General features: G+C 38.1%; 1 protein-coding gene across 1 annotated transcript; it reads right to left on the reverse strand.

The window, feature by feature from the left end:
- Positions 1-26,702, reverse strand: LOC139722500 (ATP-dependent RNA helicase DHX58-like). The gene is made up of 17 exons (XM_071633789.1): positions 26,513-26,702; positions 24,939-25,234; positions 23,998-24,249; positions 21,842-21,913; positions 21,116-21,187; positions 19,017-19,121; positions 17,665-17,855; positions 16,182-16,415; positions 13,809-13,904; positions 13,024-13,186; positions 12,296-12,391; positions 8,518-8,687; positions 7,565-7,706; positions 6,474-6,713; positions 5,295-5,462; positions 3,407-3,561; positions 1-474 (listed from the first exon to the last, which is right to left on the reverse strand). Exons 2-17 carry the CDS (start codon positions 25,228-25,230, stop codon positions 1-3), a joined length of 2,922 nt encoding a protein of 973 aa, XP_071489890.1. The 5' UTR covers positions 25,231-25,234; positions 26,513-26,702.
- Positions 26,703-27,440: the final 738 nt, after the last annotated feature.

Raw genomic sequence — 27,440 nt, forward strand, 5'->3', positions numbered from 1 at the left:
TTAGTAGATATATTCTTCTGGGCGGGCAACATCTTCAAGTGATGCCTCCTCGAAGGTGAAGGGCAGTAAACTCCACTTCCGGTAGGGCTTGGACTTGCTGTTATTGCGTGTCACGAGGAAATACTTCACCGAGATGGCGAGGATGAAATCTTCTCGGAACTTCAGAACACTGCCCCACTTGATGTGACAATCTTTGCACGCTAGCTTCCGCTCGCTCTTCTTCATTCTTGCCCATTTCCTTGTTTCGGGTGATTGGCGGTCACTGCAAGGTCTGACCACTTTCTTGGCCAGGAATTCAGGGGCGATGACGACGTGATGACCACCAGGTATCACCCTGATGTCGCTTGACCGACAGACAAGAACCCAACACTTCTGGCAGCGGAACTCATGGTTCATAAGATCCACAGATTTCTTGCCCGAAGGTAGCCGGTAGAAGCGAGATTGCATCTGTCGTCTTCTTTGGATGGTTGTGATCTGAAAGAGATGAGACAGTTATAACCTCCTTTGCTAATAGTCAATTCTTCCATACTATAACAACTCCCTATATTCTTACATGTGACACAGGGATCAGTGTTGTCAGATGATTTTTTTTCCTTGCTTGTCTTAGGTTACATCCCTTTTGGTTATTATCAGCTATACACTATACTAGATGAAAAAGATCAAGAACACTCTCCCCATAGATACATAATACAAAAAAAAAGAAATTACACAAGGAATAAAATGAACAATTAAGTACATACAATTGTAAGAAATTCAATTGGATACAGCAATTATTATTAATCAAAATACTACAAAAAATATCTTGACTAGAAATTAGCTCATTTGTAGCTTTATTTAGGGACTTAGACCTTAAAATCTGATGCATAAAAAGTATGATGTAACTATAGAAATGTTGCTACGGCGACTGGTGTATGCCTCCGCAATAATGCATGGTTCTCCTAATAGGTCTATAGTACAATGTCTTGACAATGTGTGATGACAGTTTCACACAAGTGGCAAAATATTAAAATGATAGGTTTGCCACAAATGTGCTGAATGTTCACTTTCCTAGAACTAGGTTCAATTGGATGAATGATGAAAACGTCAGAGTGCAGGTATTTGGGGGAACTGATGATTTTTACTTGACTTTTGACCCTTTTATAAGTTTATGCATTGAGTAATTTTCAAGGTATTGAGAAAAAGTATAATTTCAGTATCAAATGGTAAAATAGTATCATCTAAACCTGGCCTTTGACCTTTGACCTCACAGTTCCAAAGAGAATCACTGTTAGGTAGAACATGCATAAATATGTAAGTTTCATGATAATACCTTGAGTTACTTTTGAGATATGGAGGAAGAAGTGCAATTTAGCACTTTCACTTGACCTTTGACCTTTTGACCTTTGACCTTTTGGCAAGAAACTTCCCATAGAATATATATTGGGTTATACATGCATACATCAAGTTAAAAAAAAATCCTTCAGGCATTGCATAAATATAAGGAAATTAGTGATATTTTGAGGAGTTGACCTTGACCTTTGACCCCCTGACCTTTGACCCATGACCCCCAACTTCCCTAGATAATCACTGCCCATCAGTACATGCATATATGTGACAGTGCACCTCAAAACGAACATAAAGTCGCACACACTGATTTTGCGTGAGGACTGAAAATAAGTGAAATGGGTCAACCTAGCCGAACTTGACTTTTTCATATTTTCTGAAAGAGCGGGTCTTCTTTTACATTATGCTAAAATTTGGGATCATAAAACGGGCAGGAAAGTGTGTTTTTTAGCAGCTTATCTCGAACATTTTTGATAGAATAGTGTAATTAGGTGTGTCTTTAGAATCCCTTTTTCATTTTTGAAAAACCTTGTCCACACTCTTCACTTTTAACTCTAATAACTTTTGAAAGGATTGTGCTACTGCTTTGAAAGTTGGCACTAATTATGGACAGAATGTGTTAATGAGGCATGCTTAATTTCAGTTTAATCTAATAATCCCTTCATTGTTGTTACTCTGATGGTTTACTTCCTGTTTTTTGTCCCATTCATCGCACAGCCAGCACGGTTTGGTAAAGATTAAGCGCTTGAATAGACACTGTACTTCAGAGCCTCTTTTCTCAGTTCACACTTTTCCTGAGTTTGTGCTTTCTTTTCAATATTTAGATAGGTTAGGAGAGTCCATTTGATTTGAGTTATACATCATTTTAAAGCTTAAAATCTGCTCTTTCAGAATATGGTCTTAACTAAAAATTCATGTCTGGCGACTTTTTGTTTGTTTTGAGGTGCAGGGTCACATATACTAAGTTCCATGAAGATACCTTGAACCATTTGCGAGAAACATGAAATTTCAACCTTTTTTCACAAAATAACCTGTGACCTTTGACCTTTGACCCCGTAAACCCTAAAATCTAAACAAAATATTATCCCCCCAGGTTATACCCTCATACCAAGTTTGATGTAAAACCACCACACGGTTCTTGAGATATCGACAAAAACAAAACGGGACGGACGGACGTACGGACGGACGGACGACCCGAAAACATAATGCCTCCAGCCACTTCGTTGGTGGAGGCATAAAAATTAGCATAATTACCAGAATTTAGAGAAAACAATTATGTTCTGGTGAATGGTTCATGATTGATTCTTTGAGATTTCACTGTGATGGTGTAATGGATGGCCAAGACCGAGGGGGAGACCAAAGCGCCCCCCCCCCCCCATACCATTTCAAAAATAATAACCTGGGCTATAGGGTTATGGAGGTTGGGGGGGGGGGGGTATACACTGAAGGCATACCACATCTACAATAGGAGATTCAGGCTTTTACCAAATTACTGCCTGCTTGCATTTTGGCCAAGAAAAGTGAAAGAGTCCATCTCATGGAGAATAGGGATTCCGGATACAATTTATCACCAATCTTCATTCCAGTGATCAAGAAAAAAGCAGAAAGTGGTGAAAAAAACGGTGTATCCACTTTGGCTTGAAATAGCCCACACGATCGAGAGGACAAAAGCTCGCCAGCAAATTACCAATGGTTGGTAGAAGTCTGAATCTCTTATTCATAAGTGGCCTTAATTTTTTTTAAACAAAAGAAACATAAGAAAAAAAAATGAAAGGGGGCAAGGGCACCCCCCCCCCCCCTTTAATTTTCGAAGAAACTATCTTTGTCAGCTGTTTGGAGTGGCAGCAGAAAATTTTTTTTCTTGCCTGTCAGCCGATGAATCCCGGAAGTCAAGGAACGAAAAAATTGGGCATTGAAGCATGTTTTTTTTTGTTGCTTGTCAACTGATAAAACCTGGAAGTGGCACTAGAAATAGTTTCGGAAATCCTGGATCCGCCCCTATTATTGTATGATCTCTTAAACTGATGAAAGTTTTCTGCATCATACTACAACTGTGACGGACAGACGTCACCTTACCACTCACCTTCTCGCTGAGCATCTCCTCCGGGAGTTCACTGAGTTCCTCCGTAGCTTCCCTCATCACTTTCTCCTGCTGCTTACCAAGTTGGTCTTTCTTCTCCAGACCTCTCTCTTGGTGGACCACCAGCTCAAATCGGCCTCCCGGGGCCCGGGTGCGTCCTGGAGACATGACATTTGATGATAATGGTGGTGATAATAGTGTCTCAAAGATAAATATTACGGATATGACCCGTTATATAATGTTTCAAGGAACTTTACGATTCAGACAAAAGTATACATACCAACATAAAGGTGCAAAAAGATCTTATAAGGGTCGCTCAAAGTTTAACCAAAACAAATATATTTCTCAGCTTTTATTTGGAGCAATCTTAACCTAGAATGGAGGCATCTTTGATTAATTAACCCATTCCTTCCGCAATTCTCTGAGTGCCTTTACTGCCCCCAGACGAGATTCTTTTCGCCCATCGACAGAGAGGCACACAGGTTGGTATAAATCCAGCTGTGTGAAGGCAGTCAAGCAGTTCATTGTGTCCCCCTTTCTACGGTCAACTACATGTGCCCGTGAACAATGGAAATATCGATCGGGTGCGAGGTATGAATAGAGCGTGCGCTGATGAGCTCTCAGAATCTTTTGTTCTACACAACACCAGGTACCTGAATGAGGTGACTGGGGTCAGCGAACCCGCATTTCTAACTGATCTCAGCCTTGATCATTATGTACATGTTCGTACGAGTTTACAGCAGAACAAGCAAAAAAACTAAATCAGGAAAAGGTACATAATACTGTAAAACCCCCTTTTTTAAACAGCAGGAGAACAAATCCTGATAGAATAAACTGTGATCTTTTTATCAAACCCACTTTTCTGAGCATTTTAACACAAAGAAACATGAATTTAGGCCACTGAAGTAAGCACCCTTGTCTTCATTTTGGGAACCTGGTAAACCAGGTTCCCGTATATCAGTTGCTCCCACAGGAACCTGGTAAACCAGGTTCCCGTAAGGAACGGGTTAAGGGTTGATAATCATTTCAGAAAATGGGGACAATGATAGAGAATAGCTGTGACCACCATGCTGTATGGGTGTGTGGACCCGAGGTAAATTAAAGCGGAAAACTAATGGATGGACTAAATCAGCTCTGAATTATTGAAAAAGTGATTATACAGCATTTTGACATACACTTCCTGAAGCACCAGAGGAAGTAACACAATTTCTCTGTGTAACTGTTACTATACACTGTTTTGCTATAACATTCCACTTTATTTTCTGCAATACAAAACACATGGTGGAATAGAGGGGTGCCAACTTAAAGGAATAATATATCCAAATATATTTGCAAATTGAGTGAATGCAGCAACACTGGCAGAACACATTAGTGAAGTTTGCGCAAAATCCATCAATTTGTTCAAAAGTTGAGATTTTTTCAGTTTTGGTGCTGCTATCGCTGGATAAAAGACTACTACAGTTTGTGATGTCTCTGCAGGACAACAATACAAAGAAAATATAAAGAGAATTCCACAATTTTTTTGGGGAAAAAGTACACATTCTCTTGACTGACATTATTATGGTCTGCTTTCTTCAAGATGTCTTCATCATGCAACAAAAAGTAAATACATGAAATATGTTGAATTCTCTTTATATAGTTGTCCTGCAGTGACTTCACAAACTGTTGCAGTCTTCTCATCCAGCGATGGCACTGCCGAAACTTTAAAAATTTGTAACTTTTAAATCGATTGTCAAATTTTCCTCAAACTTCACTGATATGTTCAACTAACATTGTTGCATTCATTCAATCCACATCATAGTAGCATTCTTCTTTAATGAAGACAAGATGATAATTTCCGAAACAAAATTCCCCCAAAACTCCACAGGTTAACTTTGATCTCTGTTCATACCTCTGGCCTGAATGCGTCCCACAGCATCGCTGATGTAGTTGTAGCGGAACACAAAGTTGCAGGCTGGCACGTCGATGCCTTGCTGCACTACGGATGTAGCAATGAGCAGCTTGTGTTCTCCATGGCGGAACCTGTCAAGGATGTCTGCTTGGTGACGCAAACTCATCCCTGTTGGACATGGGACAATGTAATGCAAACAAAAAAGAAATAAAGCAACTTAAATGAAGCTCAGAATTAATCAGGTTGCCTCTAGCTGTTTTATTACAATCTTTTTATCCCACCATGGACCTACAAGGTCCATGATCCCACTATACGTTTACACACTTTGGACAAGTACAAAAATGAAATGAAATATATAGGCCTATACGTTTCTCCTCATACATTTAGTCATTGATCTTGATGACAGGCCTTGACGATTCAAACCTTTGCTTTGCACTGACGGACTATTTCACTTATCATTTCCAATTAGAATAAGCAACTTCCCATAGCAACAGCCAATCAGGAAGGTGAATTCTTGTCATTACCACGACATTTGCCACTCCCGTTACAGGGTTGCTATCATAGCAACTTTTTCAGGAATGCGGCCAAGTCAAAGAGATTTTTGTCACTACCTATAGAGGGTGAACTATATCATACCCTGCATGTTACCATTTAAAGTAATGGCACACTTCACTTTATAAGCTCAAGTAACATTTTTACAGGGCATATTTGAACTTTTTGAACTTTTACACAAGTACTGTATGCGCCTATATTACGCGAGCCTAAATTTTCGCAAATCAGAAATTCCCAATGGTTTTGCGAGTGGTTAAATTCGCAGTTGTGGATCGAGTCTAGAACTGAACGGAGAAATGTACACACGTACATCCCATCGACATCAGGATCAGAGTCAATATCTTAGCATGTCTCTACTTTTGCGAATAGCATCTGACTCGCAAAATTTGCGAAAATAAAAACATCTCAAAATATTCAGCATATACAGTATAAACTTCTCGATTTGGCTGCTCCTCGGTTGTTTGTATGCTTCTGTGTTCGCATGAGGGGTGAGCCTCTGACACTTCACGTCTCTCCATGCAATCACAGAATTATACAGGGCGTATGATGAGTAGGAACCCTAGTATGTGTACCTACTCAATACAAGAGCTCTTTGGGTCCAGTTCACTACAAAAATCCTTTTCGCACCTGGGTTTCTGGAGCCCACCACAGCCTCGGCGTTGAATTCCTGCAACCCTGGCACGTCCATAGTCCAGGCCTTGAGCGCGTGGGTGGAGGCAATGGTCTGAGTGAAGAGGATCCCACGGAAGTTGGCCAGGCCTCCCTCCAGGGAGTGACAAGCTTCTCCCAGGAGTTCTTGAAGCTTTAGAAGACCAGGGTTCTCGCTCTCTCGACTCTTGCTGAGTCTCTCAAGCTTTGCCTCTTTCTCTGTAACCAAGGCAACAGAGAAAATTTCTGTGATACCTTTAGCTTTTCTTAATAGGGAATCAATTTTCTTGTTCACCATAAGGAATACTTAACAAAGCTTCACAGAGGAAAATGTCAATTTGTAATGTTCATTTTGAAATCAATTACTAGTATCGGCATGGTGGGCTATACACTGTATGTGACCTAAAGCATGCAGGCTGAACAGAATAAGGTATTCAATTATAATATGTTTGATTAAGATATGCTTACAGCATCCATCAAAACAAGGGATAGGCATACTAGATCAATCATTGAACTTTCATCTTTTAGTGTGCTAGAATGATTCAAATGACAAGAATATGTACAAAATAGATTTTTCAATGATAATTGACATCAAACAATTATATTCTACAATGTATGTGACCAATGTAATGTGATAAGTAATATATTGCATAATGTGTTTCATGACTAATTATTTTCAGTTTTGCATTTGATTTTATATTGTTTGTCTTCTGCCCAATAAAATAACAATAACAATTCCTCATGATGTGCACCTATAGGAATGGCTCTATGGATGACAGTGATGAAATCTATGGAAAACAAAGAAATAATGAATCTATTAATATGTATTTTATTGATCTAATAAAGCATATCATTATTTATTTGGCATAAGTCAGATTTCATATACCAGAAAACATTCTTATTACATAATTCAAATCCATTCAAATTAAGTTACGTATGAAAGCAAAACAACTCCAAGTATCATCAATTTGAATCTTATTCCAAACTAACTATAAATACAAAGCCATCTTCTTTTAAACTAGTTTAATGTAACTGAAATTAATTCATGAAGACATGAAGATGAAGCTGACCCCTGAATAGCCTGATCAGCTTGCGGTCAATTTCAGTCAGATTGGGTTCCTTTTCCTCCTCTTTCTTGATGAAGTTTTGAAGGTAGAGTAGAGCATCTATGGTTCGCGCCGTTTCGTGTATGGACAGAGCAGTGCTGTACTCCTGCCAATTAAAATATAACAAGTGCAAAGTCATATCAATGTCATTGTCAAACATCGCTGATTATATATTGTAAGTATGTGCCATGTCTGACATCTTTACAGGTTACTGAAGTAATGTGGATTGAGTGAAAGCAGCAATATAGAATATATCAGTGAAGGTTTGAGGAGAATTTGATAATTGATTGGAAAGTTATGAATTTTTAAAGTTTGGTGCTATCATTGCTGGATAAGAAGACGACTAACAGTCCAAGACGTCACTATGCCAACAATAAAACGATAATATATGGAGAATTCCACAGTTTCATTTTTAACGAAAACTACAATTGCCATCGACTTGTTATTGACATATTTTAAGGTTAATTTTGTTCTCCTGTTTTCTGAAAGAGGTAAGTCAAGTGATCTTTCATTATGCTACAAAAAGTGAAAATATGTTGAAGGTTAAAATTATCCAATCTCTTGACAAACAAAACTGTGAATATGAAAATGGCAAACGCTGGTCAAAGATTTATTATATCATATATACGGCTGAATTCTTCAGCGGTGAAATGACGGACTTGTAGATAGTTTGTGGCACACTTTGTGTGATAGTCCTAAATGGAAAGTTGGTATTTTGTTAAGTGATGAGTTCAATTTGATCAGCATTAGATCAAATTCCTTACAAGTTTTTTTCATGAGGCACAAAAAAAATCATTCATGTTTTCATCAGAAAGTCAAAAACATAATGCATTCTTAATTAAATTGTATCATGGGGTTGCATAGACACCAATGTTGAAATATTGGAGCATAAAGAAATACTTTTGATTTCAGCATACTTTGAGATACTCTGTGCAAGTTTTGAGTCTGCGATGTCGTTTGCTATCTTTAGCTTGCTCTGAGATCTGACCATTCAGCCTGCACAGCATGTGGTTGAAGTTCTCGCAGGCGTGGGAGCTGCTTCGGAGTTTGGAGAGTGCGCTCACGGTGCCGTTGAAGAGTTCACATTCTATAAAGTCAGAATTTAAAGGTCCAGTTTACTTTTGGGAGCAGTGATATGAAAAATGTTTAAAATATCACATTTGATGCATATGTGTAGGTCTGTTGTATCACAAAACATTCCACCATGTAAAACTGAACTGAAATAAAGCCTAAAATATGAAGATATATTAGTAATTCTCTCAATAAACCATACCTGTAGACGGTTTAGTTTGGAAACATTTTTATTATAACTATTGTTCATATTTTGTGCATCTAACAATACTTAACATCGATTACACGGATTCAAATATTTACAGTGGTTGTTTCTATCCCTAACTCACATTTTAGAATTATTTTAAAGCACTTAGGCTGAGATTTTGTTTCATGTGCAAATGGTTAATTATGCCTTTAACAGAGAAAAAGATCCTGTTATAATGGGAAAAATTGCCAATAATATCACAGGATTGCAATCGCGAAATGTAAACTATCTATTCACACCATTCACCAGGATTTCTTGTTCATGTAAACATTTGTCTTTTATGTAATTTTGCATAACACATATAGAAAAAGACAACTACAAACTTCAAGAAATGATTAATGAAAGATAAGAATGAATTGACTTTGTCAAGTACAGCGTACCAAACTGTACAAAGAAGACTAAAAGGAAAGATGCACGATTTGGACCAACAAAGATAAAGTTCATGCAAATAATACATCACATTCTTTAATATGAAAATGCTCATCTAAAGATCAATCAGCACCATAGAACTTTGTCTTTGAAATTCAGTGTCAATATTTCCAATGATTGTTGTGTGAAATGTGAATAGAAGAATAAAAGAATAAAAATCAAATTAAAAAACTAGAAATGTCGCTATGGCAACTGATGCCTCCGCCATAATGCATGATTCTCCCAATGGGTGTATAGTACAATGTCTTCACAATGTGTGATGACAGATTCACATAACTGGCAAAATATTGAAATGACAGGTTTGTCACAAATATCTTGAATGTTCACTTTCCTTGAACTAGGTTTGCTATAATTGTCTATAGAGTTCAGGTACATGTATTTGGGGAATTGAGGATTTTTACTTAACTTCATCTGACTGACCCTTTTATAAGTTTATGCATTGAGTAATTTTAAAGGTATGAAGAAAGAGTGTAATAACAGTGCAAAATATATATTTTTTTGCATTAAAACCTTGCTTTGACCCTTAACCTTTGACCTTTGACCTTCTGGCAGGAAATTTCCAAGAGAATCTCCATTAGGTAATACATGTACATATTGTATATTGAATTTTAAAAATAATAATGCAAGCATTGCATATATACACTAGTATATGAGGGAAATAGTAAAATACTGAGGAGTTGACCTTGGCCTTTCACCCCCTGACTATTGACCCATGACCCCTATATTCCCTAGATAATCCCTGCCAGTCAGTACATGCGTATGTACCAAGTTCCATGAAGATACATTGAACCATTTGCGAGAAAAGTGAAATTGTAACATTTTCACCTGACCTTTGACCTTATGACATGAAACTCTCTCTGGAGAATCTTTATGCAGTAGTACATGTCTACACTAAGTTTCAGTAAAATACCTTTGGGCATGGCATGGATATGGGGGAAATAGCAACATTTTTAGCATTTGACCTTTTGACCTTTGACCTCTTGAGAATGTCACTAAAATCTACTCAACTATCATACATCATCCTTGGACCAAGTTTGGGGAAAGCTGCTCCATCCAGTTTTGAGTTATTATGTAAACAGATAAATTTTAGAATTTGACCGTCACCTTTGACCTTTGACCTCTGTCCAATTTCACTCAAAAATCAATCAAGTAATTGTCCCACCATACATTATCCTCGGACAAAGTTTGGTGAAATTTGCATGATCCAGTCTTCAGATATCGCGTAAACAGATACAATTTCATGATTTGACCTTGACCTTTGACCTTTGGTTGATTTCACCCAAAATCTAATCAAGTAATTGCCCCATCATACTTTATACTTTGACCAAGTTTGGTAAAATTCCAGTCAATATTACTCAAGTTATCGCTTAAACGAATGCGGACAGACATACCTACGTACGGACGGACAACCCGAAAACATAACTTCGTGGCAGAGGCATAATGAATGCCTATCAATAATCTTGTAAAATTACCATAGTTTTTTGAACGCATTTTATGCATTCAAAAATTCGCAGGTGCTTCGTATTGATGTGCCAATTTTTTAAGTAGGCCTAATGATATGGTCCCAGATATTATTGCTCAATCACAGAATCATTAGTCAAATGACTTCATATGGAGTATCAAAAACACATCACTTGCAAATGAGAATTAATAAAATTGCAAATATACTGTAAAAGTAGATATTTTTCGAGCGAGTAATTTTTCACACTCTGCTGGGTAAGACAAATTTCCTGTGTTTTTAATTCAAAATTAAGATATTAAGTACGGGAACATACAGTATAGCATGCAAAAATATTTGTGTGCTTTTATTTTTTCACGCTAGCTTTGGCTGCAGGATATTAGTGAAATTTCAAATTTTCCCGGTGTTAAAACTTTCGCGCATTTCGCGCAACCAGAAACTAGCGCGAAAATAAAAGCACGAGAAAATTTTTGCTTGCCATATGTTCCTGTGCGTGATGTCTTGATTCCACCGAATTAAAAACACGCAAACTCTTCTTACCCGGCCAAGCGCAAAAAATTAGTCGCGCGAAAATATCCACTTTTACAGTGTTAGTAATCACTTTGAGAAATATAGATATTATACAGCAAACTGCTCATTTACTAAGAGGGGAATTTCGATCTTCTTTTTGCTGGTAGCAATGAATAATTTTTCTCTGCTTGGTATGGATAATCTCAACTAGTATTTCCTGAGGACAGATACGCCAGGACAACTATCTCCTAGGACAGACACCCCAGGACAACTATCTCCTAGGACAGATACCCAAGGACAACTCTCTCCTAGGACAGACACCCCAGGACAACTATTTCCTGAGGACAGACATCCCAGGACAACTATCTCCTAGGACAGACACCCCAGGACAACTATCTCCTGGGACAGACACCCAAGGACAACTCTCTCCAAGGACAGATCCCCAAGGACAACTACCTCCCAGGACAACTATCTCATAGGAGAGATACCAGTACCACAGGACAACTATCTCCTAGGACAGCCCCAGGACAACTACCTCCTAGGACAGATCCCCCAGGACAACTATCTCCTGGGACAGACACCCCAGGACATCTGTCTCCTAGGACAGGTACCCCGGCCAAGACAACTATCTCCTAGGACAGGTACCCCAGGACAACTATCTCTGAGGACAGATACCCCAGGACAACTGTCTCCTAGGACAGGTACCCCTGGACAACTATCTCCTAGGACAAATACCCCAGGACACCTATCTCCTAGGACAGGTACCCCAGGACAACTATCAGGATAAGTACCTGGGATAACTATTTCCTATATGGGATAGGTACCCCAGGACAACTATCTCCTAGGATAGGAACCCCGCAGAACAACTATCTCCTTGGACAGGTACCCCAGGACAACTATCTCCTAGGACAGTTACCCCAGGACAATGACCCTCAGGGATAATTACTCTGAGTAGTAGTTGTTGCCATGGTTGACTTACCAGGAGTTTGATTGATCAAAACGATGATTTTAAACATAACATCTTGGATCTCTCCCCCAAAGGCATCTTTCTCTCTTCCTTTAACAGTGTGGCAATCTGGGAGGTACCAAAAAAAAAAGAAGAAAGAAAGGACAAAATAAATTCATGAGAAACACCTACAGTACACATGCTTACACTTCAAAGAAAGACATTTTCATTCACATTATATGTAAATACACATGTATTGATTGTATTGTATATTACACAATTGCCCTGATTTGTGTCAACATAAGAGTAGCCCATCACTCCTGAATAAATTGCTTCATCATCCTCTTCTTGATTTTATGTCAAAAATGGAAAATTACATATAATAAAATGAAGATTTGAGATGCAAAGAAGGATATATAAGAGGCTATGGCATCTTAATTCTCTTCATCTTATTTGCATATAAGACAGTAATCACTCTGGGAATTTTTGAATTCCAATAGGTCTTTTTTTTTTTTTGCTAAGTTTCATTTTATTCACAACAGTCAACTAAAACATTGAGCAAATTTTGTAAAGCATGTATTTACACATCGATCTTGTCTTCAAAGACACCATACAGCACAGCAGCCTCTTACTTCAGTCAAAATTGCATGCATTAACCACAGTGAGGGTGGAGTGACTTCAGGATGACAAACTTTGGCCACCCCAAACTGAACATTCAGCCTAAATTGCAAGAGGTTTGGGTTATGTCATTGCTTCCCTACCTTCTTTCGGTTTGTTCTCGACATCAGCCAGACTCTTCCTGTGTCTCTTCACAGTGGACACTCTGACTGCATCCAAGTTTGCGCAAATGTTGACCATGTACGTCAACGCTTCGTTTTTCTTGAGCGCATGTCCCACCCCCAACGAAGCAGTCATTCCCAAGATCTTTTCAAAGGGAAGATTCATGTATATCATGATTTAATGGTCCCTTCAACATGCAGATACACATAACAAATGTTACTCAAAAGTGAAATACATTCATCTATATGCTAAGAAACATATTTGTACATCATTTATAAACAAAAAATCTTTGGAAATTAGACAGAAAAGTCAATTCACAACAATGGCACACAAATATTGATGAGCAGTGTTGAGTTTACACAAATTTCACCTAAAAAAAAAAATCCACAACATTTTGTTGCAGTGTTAAAGTTGTGACAACTCTTCTGACATACTGACCCAACTGTACATGGTTATGGCAAAGCCAACACCTTGATTCTCCTTCTAAGGTCTTGTAGGTCTATAATGAGATACTGGAAACGTAGTGTAGTCTTCAAGTTCTTATGATGATTTTGAATGCAATGGCTGACTTTGCAAATTTCTGAAATACATGGGAATTAGATATAAACGTCAGCACATAATACAGTAGTATTCCTACAAAGACGTGATCTTTTCTTCAGCTGATATAGGATGTCCCTAACACAAAGCATAAGGTAGAATTACCATGGCAACTAACAAATCTTCCAAATCCAGATTTACACTTCCAGAGATTCCAAACGTAACTCACTTGGGGAAGGGACTCGGCAATGGCTGCTCCATCTCTCTTCAAGTTCCATTTCACCTCAAAATACTTCTCCATTACCTTGTTGTACTGGCTGTCTTTCTGCAAAACAAATATTAAAAAAAAACAATGTGTAAGGAGGTTGGGAAATTGTACTAAAAACTTATATATAAATTATGACATGGTGTAGCATTCATAAACTAGAGAAGCACTCTGTGAGTGCAGACCTCCCCCAAGCAGGTCATTTCCACCACTGTGATCTTGTTCTTCCATAGATATCAGTGAATTCCACCCATACGTATGCATGCTGAAAATTGTCTGATTTCCAAGCCTTTTGTTACATCATCAACTTCCAGCTGTGTGGCATATGCCTCATCCTAGCAGAAATTAGAGCACACACTTTAGTGCACGTATGAAAACCTAAAAATAAAAGTGCAGCTTGAACTCCCAAGTTCATTGACCCTAACTGCCAAAATATCAAATATCCACATAAAATCCATAAAAAATCCCAGATCACTACCAAAAATTGGTCATATGTTCCTTGTGTCATTCTCAACCTTTCCTGTAAGTTTCATCCAAATCCATTCCCAACATTTTGAGTTATTTTGCACATGGAAAAACAAACAAACAAAAAAACCAACACTGATGAAAACATGACCTCCTCCCTTGGCAGACGTTAAAAAATGGCAGTTTTGTGCAGAGGGGGTATCACACAGAATAACACAAAATGTTGATATCATGGCCCAGCTCTAACACGGATCCATGGCTACCTCGTGTAGCTACCAGTATTGCCCTAAATTCTTTTTATGTGTCTTGCATAAAAGAATGGAACATGTTACCCTCAGATGTTAAAGATAGTACCACTTTTTCCAGATTTAAAGTGTTGGCTCGGAAGTATTTGCTTCATCGATATTCTCAGTCTCATTGATGCTGCTCCTTTTAAATTCTACATACATGACTTCATCTCATCACTTTCCATTTGAGTAACATAGTCTCATGCCAATTATGTTTTGCTTTAAAATTCCATAGGTAGTGTGTGTGTGTGTGTGTGTGAGGGATTGAGGAATTCCACTAGAATTATTCTATGGCTTTAATGTTTGTATATAGTAGTGAGTTGTTATATCACATGTCTTAACTTGCCTTTCCAGGGGTTCTTATTATACAAGCTTGCTTTTCTAAGACCCCTCCACTTTACATCTATATGCATCTACATGCATTGTCAATTTATATTCAATTCTGCAAATTGTTTTAATCGCATATATTCAACAATGTATTCCTTGTTACATATTATTGTTCTTATGTAATTTTTGTATTGTGGAAACTTTGAATAAACTTGAAACTTGAAACTTGAAGACGGTTTAGAAATCAAATTCTGATTCCTATTCAATAAGATTGTAAGAATATGAAATCAAGAGAAATCTGAAAGCAATATGGAAACTTGTGACTCCAAAATTCAATGGTTTTCACACACATAGACAAAAAAAAGCCCATCAGCTATGATATGCAAATTAGAGGACGTGATTGTGTAATTCCCTTCCAGCTTTTCAGTCAGCTGATCACTAATCTCTACTGATAGAATCTCCTGGTTTGAAATGAATTTATAATGAAGAGATGATTCTGGTGCCGTTCTGGTGCGACAAAAAGCCCACCATTCATGGCATTTGTAAGAATCAGCAGAGAAATCAGGCTAATGACTGTTTGCTGATCAACACTAAGACTAAAAGGCAAAACATAGTTCTCATACCCCTGCAAAGACTGTTGAATCTTACTCTAAAATAGAGACATATGCATAATAAATGTGTGAGAAAACACTGTGCTAACACATTTTCAGTTGGGTAACCACAAAAATGCAAAAATATTACTCACAAAAGTACACTGGAAGTATTGCAGTCTCAGAGCATACCCGTGGTTGCTATGTGATGTTTTCAATTCAATTACAATTTATCAGACCATAGCAGTATCCCTCATGCCAGAGCAAATTGCATCCAGAAGCTAATTGTTGGCTGCATGCGATTCCATACTAGACAACCAGGACCCGATTCATTCATCACATACCGGTACTAGGAATTGTACCAACCCACAGCTAAATGGGGAGGGCGCTTCATGAATAAAAGTTGTGTACTACAAGCAAACTTATTCTACATTTTTTATCTAAAAATACTCCTAAACAACTCATTATCCTGGCAATTAAATTGTGTCAGCCCGACAATTAAGATTCTTGGTAGACCCTTCTGATATATTGCAAATCAAATTTCAAATGGTGGAAGCTGATGCATTTTGAGCCCTTCTGAGAACCATGTTATGGTTTGAAGAAGGATTGATGCCAATATGATTACTGGGCAGTGCTCCTTCTCCAGCTGCCCATCATAAACACCCTACCTTGGTTTCGTGACATTCGTCAAAGATGATGAGGTCAATGTCCTTTAAGAAGACTTGACCTTTGCCCAGCGCATCCACCAGAATCTGAGCTGTCAGCACCACCACACTGTTCTCCTTCAGCAGCACCGCCAGGGGCAGGCGAGTGGAGGCGGAGAGCCCATGATCACCACAGACGTAGGTAACCTTGTCTATGTACTTTCTGAAGACGGTGCTTTGTTGATGCACGAGAGGTACCTACAGAAATGATTCCCCAAGTTTCCCATACATGCATTGGAAAATGAGACAATTAAAAAAAAACACACACAACAAAGCAATGATATTGATATCATGCAATACTGTAAAAGTGGAAATATTCTCGCATTTCGCGCCACCCAGGAACTAAAGCGAAAATAAAGATGTGAATTTCTTTACACATATGTTCTACTATTAAATGTCTTGATTCCGCAGAAGCAAAAAACACACAAAATTTTTCTTACCCAGCTGAGCGCCCAAAAAAAAAAAATAAAAATCATGCGTAATTAACCACTTTTACAGTAAGAACAATGACATAAGAGATATAGCGATGGCTTACATCATAATTCTGTCAGTCATATTGAAGCAGATTTTAAAGACTAATTGTTGATATGAAGTTGAAAAAGGAAGGGATCTATCTCATGACATGAATTTGTGAAATTCACACATTATAGTTTGATATCTTCTCAAGATAGAGAAATACTTAAAAGAACTACTTCATGTTTGGTACATATTTTTATTGATTTTTTTTTTCTGTTCACCTGAAATTCCTAAAACCAACATTACAAAGTTTTATGGAAGTTCTTCCTCTGCTGCACACACTTTTGGTGAGACCACAATGAAGATTTTTAATCTGTATCTCTCATCCAATATTTCTTTTCGTCCTTCTGCCTCATAAGAAAAAGTATAAAGAGGACATAATGATACTTTCATCAAATACCAACTATGCATGTCTTTACAGTATGAAAGACTTCTCTCTATGAATTTCTCCCTTTAAAGCAGTCTGCAGATTAATTAAAAAGCACTTTCTTTCTGGAGTCCCCCCCCCCCACAAGAAACGGCAATAATAGTATGATTATCATTAACATGCATTATCAAAGAGTGGACATACAATTACATGATGAATCAATGGTGTAACTTAAAGTGTCTGTATGGATATCTAATATGGAAAGCTTCAGCTTTAATAATTGATAAATTGTACTTCATATCGAACAACAACAAATAATGAAGGCAAAATACTGAGCCAGAAAGATGCAAATATCAGTAAATACAGTGTTAAATCAACCATAAAGATTGTATTGTACAGGTCATCACACATCATAACACATGAACAGGATTATATACTTTGCTTAATCTTCACCTCACACTGGTCCACTGAATGTAGGTTAAACCTAATACTAGCAATACCAATATCCAATAGTGAAAAAAAAAACCAACAACAACAAAGTGAGTCTGTTGCTAAGCAACCAACCTGATTCACCACAAAGACGATCTTCCCTTCTCCTTTGGTCTTCCTGAGGACCTCTAAAGCCACGGCCACAGAGACGTACGTCTTGCCTGACCCAGTGGGGGCAACAATGACAGTGTTCTGGCCACTGATGGCAGGCTCCGCCAACTCCCTTTGGTAGTCTTTCAATGACAGACTCTCCTTCTGTATTACTCCTGTACGTAATCATATACAATATACATACATATTGCTAGAACAAGGCATTTAAGATTGAGAGCAACACAATTCAATACAATATAATTCAATTTACTTCAATTCAATTCAATTTAATTCAATTCAAGATAAATTTATTCCAATCATATCACTCAATATACAGGAGCATATTTACATGGTACATGATAGGTAACTATTGTTCGTTTATTCTATCCTTTCATACTAATTTGTAACTCACATGCAGTCTACACACAACCAATCAGTAAACGATGCCACACATTGACCAATAAGATCACTCCCTTGTTGCCAGGGTCAGAGTCTATCTGTGGTGCTAAATCCAAATCTTCTGACACGTTTCTGTTACATTGAAAGTCAAAATATCATGGCCCAGAAAAACACTATTTTATGCGTATCCTTAAAGATCATTAAGTTTCGAAATTTCAGCAGATGTATAGACGAGACATGATAATACAGCATTATGCCAACAACAGAAATTGGATGGTTTTGACTGACTTTGATGATCTGACTTTAAAGGGAAGGTAAACCCAAAGAGCAATGTGGATTGAGTGAAAGCAGCAACATTAGTAGAACACATCAGTGAAAGTTTGAGGAAAATCGGACAATCGATGCAAAAGTTATGAATTAAAGTTTTGGTGTTGGAACCGCTGGATGAGGAGACTACTAGAGGATATGACGTATGAGTGGACAACAATACAAAGAAAATATAAAGGAAATTCAACAAAAATTCACTTTTCTAGAATTATGAAAGAGCAGTGGACCAACCGCTTTCAGAAAGCAGGGGGAATAATTGCTACCCTTAACATATGTCAATATCAAGTTGATGGAATTTGTAATTTTCATGAAAAATGGATTTTTGTAGTATTTTCTTTATATTTATTTTGTATTGTTGTCCACTCATACGTCATAACCTCCAGTAGTCTCCTCATCCAGCGGTTCCAACATCAAAACTTTAAAAATTCATAACTTTTGCATCGATTGTCCGATTTTCTTCAAACTTTCACTGATGTGTTCTAATAATGTTGCTGCTTTCACTCAATCCACATTGTTCTTGGGGTTTATCTTCCCTTTAAACTTGATTTTCTCAGCTCAGCCGTCAGCAACTTTCGGATCCTTTTGTTGTGGTGGGTCACATTTGGACTCACCTGACAGTGATAGAATATCAGCAGCAGGGGCTCCCCTACGTCCTCCCTGGGCCTGAGCGTCAGAGGTCATCCACTTTGTCACTCGCTCAGATGGATCCATTGAGTCTGTCATAAGACATCATTAGTTGTCATATTCAGCATTTTGTACAAATATATAATGCACTTAATATACTATTAACCCATGCCGTCAATCCCTTGTTTGAGGCGAGTCCCCAACTGGGGTTCCCCAAAGTGGGGTGCGTATATTTGTCGTTTGGGAGTTGGGAGTCGAAGTACTTGTCCATTGCAAATAAACTTTCTGCTCAGGCATGACAATTTAAACCAGGAGGCCAAGCCAGGGTTTGATGACTCCAGCAACTGTCGTATTACGTAAGAGCATGATAAAGATATCTGCCTGTGGCAGACCATTCAAAGTGAACTCAATTTTCTCTATCCTTTTTAAAGTTTTCAATTTTATATTCTATTGAGAAATTCTATGGTCATCCATTTTACATTTCGAACGAAAAAAATTGACCCGTAAATAACGAAAATACAGGAATAAGAAGGAGAGCATTACCAGTTTGCCGGTGCTGACAATGTGCTATTTGGCAGTGAGTTACAACGGGGAGGTGAGACTACCTCCCTGGTTACAATCAGCCTGCTGACTGGATCATTGAGAAAGCAGCTGTCGTATTACGTAAGAGCATGATAAGGATATCTGCCTGTGGCAGACCATTCAAAGTGAACTCAATTTTCTCTATCCTTTCTAAAGTTTTCAATTTTATATTCTATTGAGAAATTCTATGGTCATTCATTTTACATTTCGAACGAAAAAAATTGACCCGTAAATAATGAAAATACATGAATAAGAAGGAGAGCATTGCCAGTTTGCCGGTGGTGACAATGTGCTATTTGGCAGTGAGTTACAACGGGGAGGTGAGACTACCTCCCTGGTTACAATCAGCCTGCTGAGAAAGAGAGAGAGAGGGAGAGAGAGAGAGAGAGAGAGAGAGGGAGAGCGACAGGGAGAGACGGAGAGAGAGGGGGAGAGATGGGGGAGGGAGAAGGGGAGAGACAAAATGGAATGACAATAGTTCCAGTCACTGCAGTACAGGCATGCTCTGTCTGCATACGCTGAATGTCTACACTCACACACACACACGTACACACACACACACACACACACACACGCACCATGGAGCTACATAGCCCATGCCAAAACCAAAACAATCTCCTCCTCTCGCGGTGCCCCCCCCCCCCCCCCCCCCCCCCACTCCTGTGGTGCTGTGGCGATGACTGATGCTTAGATTAGGCCAGGGTCAAGAAACAGGTGTTTTATATCTTTGATTTTAAGTCATTGATTGCCAAGATATGCACTGGCATTATTTACGGGGGTGTAGCCTCTTCAAACGAGAGATTTGCGTCATGCCCCCCCCCCCCACAACAACAACAACAAATATCTTGCACTTCTATTATCATAATCATAGTCATTATTTTTTTTATTTTTATCATTATTATCATTACTACTACTACTACTACTACCACAACTACTTGTAATACTACTTCTATACCTCATCCATACGGCTCACATATGAAAATGAAGGTGATAACAATAATTGTAATAATGATAAAAAGAGTAATGACTGTGATTGGAGGGATGATATTGCGGGTTTTTTTTTAAATCGGAAATCAAAATTATCAGGTGATTTTGATACATGAAAATAGCAAAATGTGCTACATGCAGACTTGAGAAAAAAATCTGAAATCAGATTAAAATCTACAGAATATCATGCCTGGTCATTGGTAGTATCATCATTATTATGCTTGCTATTATCTTCATCATAATTTGGTCATGTTGTCATTATTATCATTATTAGCACAATCATTATCTTTATCACTGTCATTACCATCATTATCATCATGTTCATCATCTTTATCATCATCACTACATCATCTCACTATGAATTAACATATTCTGCAATGAAATAAAATCATAATGCTGACATTTCTCTTTCACAGGTATCAGATGTCATACAGTGAGCAGTAAACATCACAAAACATACTCGCTTTTCAATCAGGAAACATAAATTCTTTAAGAATGATAAGTCTCTGTGACTCACTGTGACGGTGTAGAGACCGAAGTTGGACTTGTCCCATAACAGCAGACAACCCAGTGGAAGGACGGGCGGCACCTTCATGAAAAAATGTGAAAGCAGCAGTTTGTTATTGCAGGATTTCTTCGAGTTGCAGTGTGAGTAAAAGCAAAACATTTAACATGTGAATGAATTATCTCTTAACCTGTTGAGGATGAGTCCTGAGTATAATACTCGGGCAAGTGTCTATCAGAAATACATGTTGCAGCAAAATCAAACTTTCCTCAACATAGAGGTTAAGGAAAAAAAGTCCCTTTTGTCCTTAATATAGTGGCTGTTTTTGCCTGCCCACAACTCATCAGCACCATAAATCTCTTTATGTGGTCAAGAATACCACAAATGTAAGACTGATATTACTTTTTGAATTGATTTACACCTCCCTAGAAAATTGAAAAACAAAAATCACATGTTAACTTGTCAATTTCCTCCAATTTGTCTCCCTCCAACAAATGAACTTTGTAAGATTTGTTATATGTTAGAGGAACATCTTTGTTAAAAACATTTGTTAGAGGAAGACAAATTGAAGAAAATTCACAGCTCAACTCTCACCCCTCCGCTCAATATTCTCTTGCTTTAAAAAATTACACAGTTTAGCAAGAGCCAGTAAATCTTTGCAAATGCTTCAGAGTTTTGTACGATTGAGTAAATCTGTGGTTGTGTCAGAAAATTTTCTCATAGACCCTTGGTACTCACCAGTACGTCGTTGAGATTTAAGTAGCACCTGACCCATAGCAGCAGACAATCCAGTGGAACTTTGGGCATCACCTTAACAAAAGAAATTTTGGAGAGTAATTCTTCGTTGCAATGCTTCCACATCTCAATGAATCATAGTGCAGGTATACGAAAAGACACCAATGAATTAAAAGGAATAATGTGTTCTAAGAAAAAGGAAAACATCCTATGTGCTTTAATTTTATCTTGCCTACATACTGTAAAACGAGGAATTTTCGCGTGCATTTTAATTTCGCGAATTTCGCGAGCGCTGAAATTCGCGAAAATTAAAATGCACGTGAAAGTTTTTGTCTACACTACATGCATTGAACGCCAGTGGCAATTCACGAAAATTTCATGCCACGAAAACGGCTGTCGGCTCCAATTCGCGAAAATTTCATGCCGCGAATATATCATGTTTTACAGTAACCATCGAAATAATTATGTAGCTAGTTGTCAAGCAGAATGTATCAAAATGTAGTTTGTTTGTTTTTTTCTTTCTTCCAACAAATTTGAGAACAAAAATCTTTCCTTTGGCTTTTCAAAGAGGCCATACAGTCTTTGGGCCATTAAAAAAGAAGGAAATATACAGAAGAATTCCTAACAAAAGGGAAATCATTTCAAATGTTGAACATTGTCTGTACACTTTATGCAGACAAGTAGTAAGTACTGGCTGTCATGGTGTACTGTAAAAGTGGTAATTTTTGCGCATTCCACGCAACCAGACACTAACGCGAAAATAAAAGCATGCGAATATTTTTGCATGCCCAATATTCCAGTAGTTAATGTCCTGATTTTGCGGAATTAAAAACACACAAAATCCATCTTATCCAGCCGAGCGCAAAATATTACTCGCGCGAAAATATCTACTTTTATAGTATTCTGATAAAACGAACCCTATGTAAATTTTGACCTGTTCCGGTGGAAAAAAAAGAGAGGTGAATAAATTGTTATTTAGGAATAATTGTTATGTAGGAATCATCAATATCCATCAATGTAACTAAAATTTGTGTAAATAAAATTCCTTTCCCTGGTCAATAATCATTTAATGATCATCATTGATTATCACAAAAAGATGGTGCAAACAGCATTTTTCCAGCTCTGGTGCTAACTGATATCAACACAGGCTTGGTCAAGTATCGCTACTTTTTGTGTGCAATTAAGCTGTTCAGAATTATTATCATCATTATTATTATTATCATCATTACTACTACTACTACTACTACTACTACTATTTCTAATATCATCGTTATATTATTATCATCATCATCGTTATTATCATTTCTATTTCTCTTAAGATCACTGACAAATTCAAATAACATACATGTAACTCAACACCTCATGTACAAGTTGTATCTTTTCATGTCCTCCCCCCCACCCCCCCCCCCCCCCCCCAGTAGAAAATACAAGGTAGATCATTTCACAAGTTTAATATTGAGAGAACAATTGCTTGGACATCACTTCCTGTGAAATTTCTCTTCGTGTCACCTTACAAATCATGAAATTACAATGCAACAACCAAAATCACCAAATTCCTACATAACCATCCAGGTGAGACAATAAGAGAGTAAATGTGAACGGATTACTGATTTGAGGCACAAAGCGCATATCAGATACTATACAAATGACGCACAGGTCTGAGTGCGTCAGTCAGAATTGTGTGCATAAGGTAACTGGAATGCTTAACCCACGAGGCGAAGCCGAGTAGGTTTAGGCTAAATTCCATAGTTACCGCATGCACTCTGTATTCCGACTGACACACGAAAAGACATGTGCGTCATCTGATTTATAGAATGGGTAATTTTCTTGCCAAAAACCCATTTTTCTATCGTGTTACCCGATGACAAAATTACTGGATGCATTTCCTTTTGGCTTGCCGTAAACGAGAGCCTGCAAACCATGCATCAGTTTTTACTGTACGCATGGCCAACCGTGCATTAGTTTTTACTGTACGCATGGCCAACCATGCATCAGTAAAAACGCGTGCTTGTAACCTTTGTTACAAGCACGCGTACTCTTGCTACAAATGCGCGATAACATGTTTACCACTGTGACTCAGCGTGCGGCCAATAAAAATCAACACATAGCTCTCAACCAATGAGATCGCAGGTTTCTCGCTACCCATTCTACAAACTCACCTGACCTTGGGACACCAGAAGGTCCACTGCTATCAAACGATTTGGTCTCCTTGGCAACGGATACACTCTCTCGATCTCCGGATGATGTGACTGATGTCACCATGCTCATCATTTCGCTCCTGCTTTCTTCCGTCTCCTCTTCAAGGCGCTGGAAGATGTCGTCTTTCCTGACGCTGGAAGAAGTTTCAGAGGACGCGACCTGGACAGTGAGACGCGAGTACTTCCCGCTGGATATGGTTGACCCCTCCGTGACTGGATGTATTATAAGATAGGGAGAACTACATTTGATAGAAATGATTTTGATAGCTTAAAAGTAATCATGAAAAACAACCATTTGGGGTGTTGCATCAAAGTGCTGGATAGTACAGTACGTAATCCATCAAGCACTGGGTGAACTTCATTAACGATATCAACATCTTGTTTTTAACTTTATTAAATTGGTATCTCTGAATTTCAAAGAATTTTTTTCATCAAAAAAGAGTAGACATACAAGCAGTTAGAGTTATCAAATCAGCTCAATACAGAAATAAATCTACAAAAATCAACATGCTTGAGAGACACATAGGCCTATCTCTACTCAGCTCAGATAAGCATCAGATATAAATTCAGCAAATATAAGGACCTCTAGCAAATTACTGTAACCAAAACAACAACCCTATACCTGAAACAAAAAGACTCACATGAACAAAGAAAAACAAATGTAATCCTCTATCATAATCTATATTGTTTAAAATAATGTACATAACATGACATTGCAGCTTCAATTACACCATGAAAACCTCTTTTTCTGGCTTGAAGCAAGTTTCAGGAATATTTCCCAAAATATCCCAAATGTCCATCAAGCACATTTTGTGTTCACAGATTTTTTGAAACAAAAACAAAAAGGAGAAAAATGAAACTGGAGTTTAAATGAGGATAAGGCCATATCATGGATGTCATACCTTGCAATAGTGAATTCATCGCTCTATTCCAGCCCTGTTTCTCACATATTACTGCCAGATCAGACCTGAGATCACTGTCGGGTGTTTGATTGGTGGTCCTCCATCTTGTGAGAAGTTTTAGCGTTGCTCGCATCACGTTATCGTTGCTCTCCTTCATCATGGTCTCCAAGGCATCGATCCTAAACCCCAGTTCATCACCAAGCAGCCAGAACTTGCTCTGATCTTTGCTGATTTCTACAGCGAGATGAGTCAAGTCCCTGTCGGAGAGGTCCTCCGATGATTGGCTTGCCATGATTCTTGCATTGAAAAAAAGAGATATAAGAGTTTCTCAGTATTTATTTCAAAATATGGCATGATATTCCTAAGTGAAAATGCATGTGCCTAATCAATGAGTATGGTTCTGCATTTAATTTGACCAGATTTAAAATCTAACGTGACAGTTCATCAATATTGTGGTAGCTTCATTCCCAAAGCAAAGTGGGAATATCTGCCTCAGAAAGTATTCTTTAACTGTAAATAGTGGACATTTTTGCGTAAGTGATTTTTCGTGCTTGGCTGGATAAGATAATTTAACATGGTTCTAATTCCACTTTGTGTTACTTAACAAAAAATATTCATATGCTTTCATTTTTCATTGCACTAGTTTCTGGTCATGGGAAATGTGCAGAAATTTCTGTACTGCAAAGATTTCCACTTTTACAGTAATTATCAAGATGGGACCATCCTGAATCTGTCATACCTCCTATCAGAATGCTTTATCATTATTTTTTTCTATACTACCCCCAATTACTGGCTGCTTCTGTGTCTGCCTAACCCCGCAGCGCTCATTGTAAAGATGTAAACTCTTTCATGTTCAGGCTGGTTGCAGTTCCCTAGCTGTTGCTCAGCCCAGCTACAGTAGCCCGACCAGACGCTGTGCGAAGCACAGCTGGGCTGTGTATAGTTACAGCTACAGATGGCTTTGTGTGTGTCTTTCACTTAAAGAAAGAAGAAAGATCAACACAAGACGGACATATCGAATAGATGATTGATTTATAGGCTTAGCTGCTAAAATTGGGCTGCAAAACACTATAATTGCAACTTTTTGTTCTTGTAGCAAAATGCATCAAACAGTCAAAGCACATTTCTACAAACTCTTCAAAATCATAGATCTATAAATTAAGAATCTAGACCTAGTCAGCATACCAAAGTGTATTGTACGGTCATATTAAATTCACCGCCACAGAAACTGGTTCGAAACATTCACCTGGTCCGAGTAGACTCAGTGATCACTATTGATAATGAATCTAAAGACTAAATTTACTTCATCATACAACATGCACTGGCCGCTTACTGACAGTACTCAGCAGCTGTCCAAATTCATATCATAAATACCGGGTACATGTACCTTTTGTCGAAGATGGGAAGATCTGGGTAAGATCTCAAGTACTATTACCAACGGTTGATTTATAACTTTAAATTTCTGGTTGATGAAATATGCGTTGACGTGGCATATCAAAGCAATTAAATAGCAATATAAAGCTTTCAGATATTACGTGAGCATAGATCAAACATTCTGCAGCATGTATAAATACCTCGTTTGGCTGGCTCTCTTTCCGGCAATTGTGCACTTTACGGCCCTATATTATCGTTCCCTCTCTCCCTCTCCTGTCCTATCCTCTCTATCTCTTCCTTCTGCAATGAAGTCCTTAATCCTTAATCTGGCAGTAAAGGATCCAACATACGTGCATTCCATATGAGCGAAGAGGCAGTTTTCACTCACTCTGTTCGTCCAAATATCCAAATATTAGACTCAAAATTATCCAAGTGCACGACGGATCTCAAATATCGAATGAGCTTTCCTACATTTCGCAATAACGCACTCGTCTCCTTACCCGTGTCGCAACGTCAGCACCAATGCGCATGACACTACAACAACGATGGTAAGATATGAAAACGCGAGTGGTCATGGTGTATGGGGAATCCCCACTGCACTGGGGAATCCCAGTTGGGATCTCCCTTCGCCCTGCCTTCGCCCTAGTCTTGTATCAAGACGTCAGTATGAATATGATACCAAAACCTTAATAGTACATATTATTATGTATTATCGTTTGTTTTACTTGTAGAATATATTTGAGACATGCCATCTGAAATCTATAAAGATTTTATTGTCGCTTTGATTTTTATTCATCGGGGCTTAATTTTAGCATATAAAAAAAAATAACGACTTGACTCGAAATAAACTACAGGCGTAGTCAATCATCTATAACACGTTAAAGTAATTGAGTGATCTGAGTGTACACGCCATTAAAACCAAAACAACATATCATCCATGTCTTAGTACATCGTGCATTTTGAACGATAGTGATATGCAATGCCTGTGCAATCAGGTGCTCAAAGTACCGGTAATCGATCGAGATGGAATCTTGATATTGTACGTAAAAACGTATCCATCATATAGCTAGAACGCGCTTACATCAGTATCGGCGCTTACTGAGCAAAACTTCCCACGTGGGGCATTAT

This window comes from Diadema antillarum, unplaced genomic scaffold (assembly GCF_040938485.1).
Source record: "Diadema antillarum isolate AM-2024a unplaced genomic scaffold, OU_Dant_1.0 scf00000166, whole genome shotgun sequence".
Classification (NCBI taxonomy): Eukaryota; Metazoa; Echinodermata; class Echinoidea; order Diadematoida; family Diadematidae; genus Diadema; species Diadema antillarum.